Source organism: Betta splendens, chromosome 2 (assembly GCF_900634795.4).
Source record: "Betta splendens chromosome 2, fBetSpl5.4, whole genome shotgun sequence".
NCBI classification, from domain to species: domain Eukaryota; kingdom Metazoa; phylum Chordata; class Actinopteri; order Anabantiformes; family Osphronemidae; genus Betta; species Betta splendens.
Window position 1 is genome coordinate 23,824,158 of NC_040882.2, and position 8,086 is coordinate 23,832,243.

The 8,086-nt window shown below is 39.2% G+C and overlaps 1 protein-coding gene across 1 annotated transcript; it reads left to right on the top strand.

Annotated features, from left to right (window-relative positions):
• Positions 1-86: 86 nt before the first annotated feature.
• Positions 87-7,820, top strand: LOC114867216 (uncharacterized). Its single transcript, XM_029169712.3, has 18 exons — positions 87-253; positions 438-460; positions 1,431-1,497; positions 1,619-1,854; positions 1,951-2,031; positions 2,114-2,182; positions 2,281-2,466; positions 2,807-2,962; positions 3,048-3,111; positions 3,224-3,314; positions 3,410-3,551; positions 4,058-4,162; positions 4,373-4,472; positions 4,574-4,787; positions 5,605-5,679; positions 5,790-5,892; positions 6,317-6,432; positions 6,961-7,820. The coding sequence occupies exons 1-18, from the start codon at positions 229-231 to the stop codon at positions 7,046-7,048; spliced, it is 1,941 nt and encodes a 646-aa protein (XP_029025545.1). The 5' UTR covers positions 87-228; the 3' UTR covers positions 7,049-7,820.
• The last annotated feature ends 266 nt before the right edge of the window (positions 7,821-8,086 follow it).

Genomic DNA, 8,086 nt, shown 5'->3' on the forward strand with positions numbered 1-8,086 from the left:
ACGAAGTGTGCAGCTTACGATGACTGTCACGCAGGATTGACCTTAGCCAGGCTGAGTTGCGCATGCGCAATCAAAGGTTAAAAGTTTTCCGCGTTCACGCGACTTTAGCTTGGAGCGCGCAAGGAACGTGCACGCAGCAGTAGATAGGCGCCGCTGATAGTAGTGTTAAAGTAATGCATGTTGCATTTATAAATACATAATGGTGTTGGAAGGCACGTGTTGCTGAATATGGATATGTTCAGAGAGGAGCAGGGTGAGAAAGGGTTTTCTTTGTTGTTGGGAGGAAGTTGGATTCTAGTTTAGCTAAGAAGCTAGCTCAAGCGTACGTTGTTCCAGTTTTTGTTGATAGCTTGCAGATAAACCGCTTCCTTAGCCATGAAATGTCTGCTAAACTGTACATTAAAGTCATTTATATTGTTGCTCTTACTACTTTTCAGAGTTCACGGATATCCGTACGGTCGTAAGTACATCTTTTAGTGCATTCTACTAATGAGCGCATACTTAATGTTGCACTTTTAGTAGGTAGCGATTAAAGTACGCTAGCTGGTGTTGACATAACACTGAACCAACGTCAGACCTTGTCTCCGCGTAGGTGTAGCTGCTCCTGTGTTACAGGCAACATAAAGCAAACAATGGCCTCACCAGACTAAACTTTGCCACGCTGACGCTGTCGTCACAGATAGTTGAGCGCCTCCAGTGCTACGGCACAGTGGGACCTATAGTCAAAAGTTAGCAAAACAATAGTTCACGTGCTACAATGTTGGCTATTTATACTCATACTTTTTCCAATATATGACTAATAGGTCCTATATTATTGAAAAATTCAAACAAAATATCGTCACTCTCCATCAGAGTCTGTGTTCCTTAATTCTCCCCTTAAGGGCTCATTAGGGCGTTTGCCTGAGTCCGCACGTCTGTTCAGCAAGGCCAAACAGACAGACGTGCACCTGGTCATTTCCTGTCTGTGTGATCTCTGAGGTGCACAGATGGTTTTGTATAAGAACCATCTGTCAAACATTTTAGCATAGAGAAATTAAACTTTACAAATTTCTCCAACACTCTACCAATAGAAACGATTAAGGATGTGGCATTATTGTAGGACGCTTGTGAAAAAGCAGCTTTGTTACATTGCATGTTTGTGTGTATTATGGTCATTTTGGTATATTAGATGCATATCTATTTGTTGCGCTTGAACGCTCTCACTGAGCAGTGAGTCAGGTTCCCAGGAAGTTGAAACTGAAAGCACAGAACACTTCATTGAATTAAAGCTCACTGCAAAGCAGGGTGATCGGCTGCACAAGCCCTGGCATGTGATTTTACTGAATATGGCATTACATACGAAGACAATAAGCGTTTTGATGCTGGATGTGATGAGCTAATCTGACGGTTGTCAGCATATTTGAGAGACTGACTTTCTTTTTCCTATCTAGCAAAGGGTTATGGATATGTTTGAGGGACGTTCCCAGATGCAGAGGATGATTAATCTTCGCCTTATTGGTAAGATTCAACTTACACTATATTTCACTCTGTCTCAGAGTTTGTTTTGCTGTAATTTTGTGATGTTTTTGATTTTACACATTTATTTGTTATAGTATAAGCAATAACATATCTTTAACAGGAATGGAATACGATGCGTTAGATGACACAGACGAGGATGATTATGCTTTTACCAATTTTGGGCATGCTTATAACCATTTCCATGGATACACAAGGGATGCTGACATGAGTGACAATAAGGAATTAAGTCGGAACCGTACAAGGTCGAAGGAATCCGTTTATCAGCCCACACTGCAATATTGGGCAGCTCGAGACTTTATTCGCCCGGCCCCTATAGAAGTTCAGTTAAAGGAGAGTGTAAGTTTCCTTTTTATCTTGGTAAGTTATCTTACCTTATTCACGATATTGGGTGCTTGGTCTAAATGGTTGCATGTATATTTGTGACTTTATCAGAATACTGAAAGAAGAGCATGTTTTTTGCAAGAAACCAAAAAAAGGAAAGAAAAGGCTCAGAAGAAGCGGCTTAAGAAACAAGTAAATTCTGCTTTCCATTTTGATTTTATACTAATGACTGAATGTTGCTGTCTAACTAAAGCCTCACTTTCTTGTGAAACAGAAACAGAAGGAAAGACGACGCCTCGAGAAGATAGAAAAGGAAAAAATCAACCCTGATAAGATGGAAGAGGTAATGATCACCTGTAAGGCTGCTGCAAATGGGAGCCTTGTGTATAAATGTATAAAGCTGCAAACTCGTATTCTAACACCTTTTTTACTGTTTTGCAGGAAAAGGTTGATGCAAAGCAGAGTAAAGCTGAGGAAAGTACGTCAGTTGATGAAAAAACCAAAGATGGTATGAATGCCAGCGTTAAGGAATTTGCTTCAGTTGAACATACAGACAGCAGTGACAGTAGTGAAGATGAATCAGATCATGAAGATAGCGACACCAAGAATGACTCTGGTGACTCTGAGGTAACAAAATGCTCATACTACTGTTTTGTTGAAATAAAGGGAATTATTTAATGGCACTACACACAAGGCAGTGTACTTTTATGTGGATGACTCATGAGGTTTTTAAAAGCATCCAGTTGGTAAAGTTAGTTTCAAGTCTACAGCTGTAAACTAAAACGGTTCTTGTGTGTGAAGGGGACAAGCTGTGATATAGATGTTTGATCTTTGCTAACGGCAGTTCTAGTAATCTACAGTACCATGTTATACCTTCATTTATACAGTTAAAAACGGGAAAAATGCCTGCATGCAAGATATAGCCTTGGTTATGATCCTCATTTTATTTGTTTTTTTCCTTTTGTAGGATCTAGATATGACAAGTACTTTTGTTAAATTAGCCAAGCTTAAATTGGAGCAAAAGCCCAAGCCTGAGAAAAAGGAGAAAAAGAAAGTTCTTGTTAAAGAAGAACGTAAATCTATCCCTGAAAAATCTAATGAAGTCCCAGAGGCTGTAAAGAAGGTGAGGAATTTTGCCAAATAGAATCCCCTGTACAGTAATGGTGCATGGTTCTGGTGATTTAATTTTTCTTGCACTGACTCGACAGGATTCTGCCACTTCTAGAAGTCCCACCATTGAAGAAAATATAAAAATGAGTACAGAGCTTGCAAGTAAGTTTTTGTCCATCTCATGTAAGCAGACTCTGTCATTGGTGTTGATTATATTCTGCTAATTCATGTTATGGGTTTTTGATTTTAACAAAGCTCTCGCTCTTTTCTCCAGTTATAGGGAATACATTTGCAGGTTCTGGAGACTATCCTATGGCTGTCAAGTATTTCACTGATGCTATTAAATTCAACCCCACAGAGTTTAAGTAAGAACTTGTCCTTGATTCTCTTGCTGTAATTTAACAGGTGGTGCTTACACCAGCACTATTATGCAAAGTTTAAGCAGTTCTTGCTGTTTCAGGTTGTTTGGCAATCGTTCCTTCTGTTTTGAAAAGATGCAAGAACATGAGAAGGCGCTGACCGATGCAGAGTTGTGTCTCAGGCTGTGTCCAGGCTGGGTTAAAGGCCTGTTTAGAAAGGGCAGAGCTCTTGCTGGACTAAAGGTACATTATCTCCAACAAAACCTGTGCCACCCATACGTGCCCTGTTGTAAATGTTGTGGTTTGTAGTAACTCATTGGAAAAACACAGGATAGGTCTCGTAGAAAGACTGTTACTGTATGTCCCTTTCTGCTTCTAATTATATGCAAACAATCACTGTTGTACTAAAATAATTGAGTGGGTCATTGTCTTATGTCTTAGTGTCTGTATCTTTGACAAGGTAACTTGTGTAAACGTCCTTTTCATTGGTGTTTGCACTGGTTTGTTTACCCACATCAGTTCAGGTTGGAATGACTTTGTCATCACTTTGGCCTTGATGCGACACCGCTGAATTAATTTCAAGTGTCATTGAGCTGCGTAGGCTCGTATTATTTACTCATGTTGTTTTGACTAGCGCTTGCTGTAAACATTAATAACTGGGCTGATTACTCCAGCAGTATGACATGTAATGAGTCTGAACTTTGATTTAGTCCCAAAGCAGCTCATTACTTTTCCTCCTGTTCCAACAGAGGTATGAGGAGGCGGCTCAGGCCTTTAGGGAAGTTCTCCAACTGGACAGTGCGTGTGGAGAAGCTGCCCAGGAGCTGATGCGGGTGCAGATAACCCAACTAATGGTGCGTAACATGTTTGTGTGTAGCCTTTCATAGACGAGTGCTGGCGAGCTCTTCTCATCTGATGTTTAAACATTAAATACCTGTAGTAGTTCCTCTAAAATACTGCATATTCAGCTTTAATGGTTATTGATAAGCATCAATATTTTTCAAACCTAGGAGACAGCAGTGAGGTTAATCATTCAATATGTTTTGACCTATGTTTAATTTCAGGAGTATGGTTTCACTCGGGAGCAGAGCTCCAATGCTTTAATTATTCATGGGACTGTGAAAAAGGCACTAGAAGTTCTGACTAAAATAAACCCTCAACCAGGTGAGTCTCAGTCTTTGAATGCAGTTTAAAGGCTGTTGTTTTGAGTTCTTTATCTAAATGATTGGTGCCAACTTAACTTCAAACTTATCTTTTGGGTGCAGGAGCTTCTCCAAATGCCACTTTGCTGCCTGTTCAGGTAGCAAATGTCACCGGAGTCTCTCCAGTCCTTTCAGCCAGTACAAGCCCTTCACCTGCTCGACCCAAAGATGCACAACCTAACAACCCGTTGGGCCCAGTCAAACACATGTCAAATGTCCATAGTCAACATAAATCCATTCAGAATCATGCCACAAGTCAAGTTAATAAGACACCCCCGTGAGTATGGAATTAAAAAGTGTTTTAAACAAATCCTAATAGAAGATTTTGCAAAAATTACTGAATGTGATACTAAATCTTATCTTTCAAGGGGTGCTAATGTTTTTATAGCAGTAAATGTTTGTAGCTTTATCCATTTCCAAACCTCATTACTCACAACGGTTGTAAGGACATCTTAATTGCTCTGAGTTGTGATTACAAACCAGAGGCTTTGTCAAACTTCAGGCCACTTTAGGTTTCAGGTACATGGACACGACAGCTCTTCCTTCCTCACGCATGTGTGTGGTTTCCACTTAAATCCATAATCAGAAATCCTCTAAGGTTGAGCTAATGTTTTGCTCTCCCTCCAATCGCAGATTATTTCGATTCCATATCACATTAGGTTAGTTGGTTCGCAGCCAAATGACAATTATTTATTTTGGCTTTAATGCGAATGTAACACAGACCTTCTATTGAACTGGGTATAGAGCAACAGAGCAGATCCAGTAAAGTTAATTTAAAATGTGTATGCCATCATGCAGATCAATACACGCCATCAGTGACATCTTTATTTGTGAACAATAAAGCTACCAATTTTAGCTAGTTATTAACAAAGGTTAATTGGATCCTCTCCTCAGCTCTTTTATTGGACAAGCTTAATAAAGAACTGTACAGATGGTGTGTTTATAGCTGCTACTGATTCTCCTTTAATTAGACAGTATATTCGCAGTGAGCAGAAAATCACTGAATGTGTTTATGTAGTTGACACTATTATGAAGGATGCTGTTGTCTTCTCCATAACAATCCAGAGCTTTGTTACTTTATTTATTTATTACAGAGAGCTTTTTCCAGTTTGGATTGGAAACCTGACTTATCCAGTGCCTGAATCTGTGATAGGCAACCTTTTCAACAAGTAAGACACACCAAGGTTTTTTGTTTTTTTTGCCACTTAAAAAAAAACACATTTTAAAGTCACCTTTTGTTAAATAGTAAGTAAGCAGCACACGTTGTCTTTTCCTGCAGGGTTGGGTTTGTTTACAGTGTGAAAGTCCTGACCGTCAGACGATGTGCCTTTGTAAACTACACAAAACAAGAGCATTGTGAGGAAGCTATTCGGCGCTTTCATGTAAGGACAGCTGGAACTCTATCTAGTGCACTGTAGTGTTGGATGGAGCAGTGACCTGAGGCTGCCCTTTCTCCACTGTCTGTATTTAAAGGGGTTTAATGTTAAAAATCAGTCTTATTTATTGCATAGTTTCATACTGTCCATTATTGTCACAAGGCTGAAGCTGTTTAGCTTCTAGAAATGAAGGACTTAAAATCAAAGTTTTGTGTTTTGCAAAGTCGGATGTTTATCAATTTAGATGACTTTTACTTCTAGGGTAGCTCAACATGCCCATTTTTATTAGACTTGTTGTTCACTCATAACAGTTTTTTGAATGAGTGCCCAACCTAAATTACTGCACCACATAAGGGACAAAAGGACGCCCAGCAGAAGATACCAACTTCTCACTGCTCCAGTAAATGTATTATTTTGTTCACCTCTCTAGGGTTTTGAGCTGAATGGTATGAAGATTGCTGTGAGATACCCAGACAGGATTCCTCATGGCATGGGAATGTCAAAGACTGCCCTCAAAGCTGATGACCAGCACGACGAGAATATGAGGTCAATTCTTTATGATGGACGTAGATTTTAAAAATGTAAAGAAAACCTAATATTTCCAGGGGTGCAGCTGGAGCGAAGTCTAACAGGAAACTGTTACATTTAACTGCCCTCAAGCAAATAATGCAGCTGTGATTTGTGCCTTACTGCATGTTTTCTCCTCTACAGATTCAGGCTAAGTCTTGCTGTTATCATTCATTTTGTTCATGTTTAAACAGAAGTCATGCTGGGACACAAAGCACAGCCCCTGTGAGGCTTTAGCAGTGGGTGTTGGCCTTTGTAGTTCTAGTTAGTTTTTGTAGTACAGTATACAGTCTCAGGATGTTTTCTCTGCAGTGGAAGGAGTTTTGCCTAACAACTAAATATTTGTTTAATTCCAACTGCATATAAAGCCCCCATCACTTACAAAATGCCAGTATGAACCGGAGGAATGATCACCGCGAGAAACCTGCAGCAAGACATTCACAACTTAAGATGAGTAACAGAACCTCAAATTAATAGTAAATCTTCTTCTTGATTAATTGCTTGCAGACAACAGGAGTACGGTGATGAACGAAATGCATTTGGAGGCCGAAGACCCCTACGCTCTTACAGACACGTGCCTGACCACAAAAACTAAGGCGAGATGCCTTAAGCTGCTCCAGGTCTGACTGTCCTCAGCAAAAGCAGAATCATTCAGACGCTCCAGTACGGACTAACTAATGGTATCTACAAGCACCTAAAGCATCTTTTCAGTCGATTACAACAAAAAAAATTAAATGCAACCTTTTAATAGGTTAAACTGTCTCCTGATAATCTAAATAAACTAAATATTAACACAGTTTTGATGCCAATAAACCTGATGGTTTGCTTAGGATTTTTGTTAACGTTGGTATTTTTGTGTTCACAACACTGCCGTAAAACCTGAGTAGCATTTACTGTTGCTGTAGAAGATGGTGGAGCAGTGTTTTCTTGCTCTACATTAGACACTGCCACATTTTTTAAAAAAATGTTTAATTATATTATCACTTCATCCTGAAGTCCAGAATTACATTAGCTTTGAATTGACAGTGTTTATTACGTGGCACTTGTAGAGTGGTACTTTAAAGGTTGATGCATACAGTGATATGCAAGAGTTATTTCTGCTTTACTTAAGTGACTCAATATAAATCTATATTCAGAATTATCTTAATTATTCATTATACTACAAATGCAAATTCCCTTCATCCTGTACAGTGCTCTATAACCAAACAGGAATTTTGACTCCTAATAACTACTTTATTACTGTTAAACTGCCGATGCTTCATTATACGATTACCAGGTGGCATGTATTGTTTTATACATATAATGTACCCTCCTTAATGAGGGCTGTGTTCTTAATTCAAGAATTAAAGATGATTTCATATTCTCAACTCCTGTCTAATTATTTAAAGCTGCTCTCAAACCCCTGCAGAGTGTCAGAGTATAGATGGGCTGTGTATTTAATGCGCTTATTAAATATAAACGTAGCCTAAGGCCACGGCTTGCTGCTGGAGCTACTCTGGATGTGAAGCTTTGAGCTCTTTACTGTAGGAATTGCAACAGTGAGTTTATACTCAGCAGAAGCTAAACAAATCTGTTCCATTTTTTATCTGTAAACATTGTTATCGTTATATTAACGCTCACAGTTCATTAGTTA

What these genes read in the sequence shown, in the direction of transcription:
- LOC114867216 (XM_029169712.3), top strand. Translation starts at nt 229, where the DNA reads ATGGATATGTTCAGAGAGGAGCAGG. An exon ending in TATGTTCAGAGAGGAGCAGG is followed by an intron (nt 254 to 437) that starts GTGAGAAAGGGT and finishes ACTACTTTTCAG; the next exon opens with AGTTCACGGATATCCGTACG. An exon ending in AATGAGTACAGAGCTTGCAA is followed by an intron (nt 3,112 to 3,223) that starts GTAAGTTTTTGT and finishes TCTTTTCTCCAG; the next exon opens with TTATAGGGAATACATTTGCA.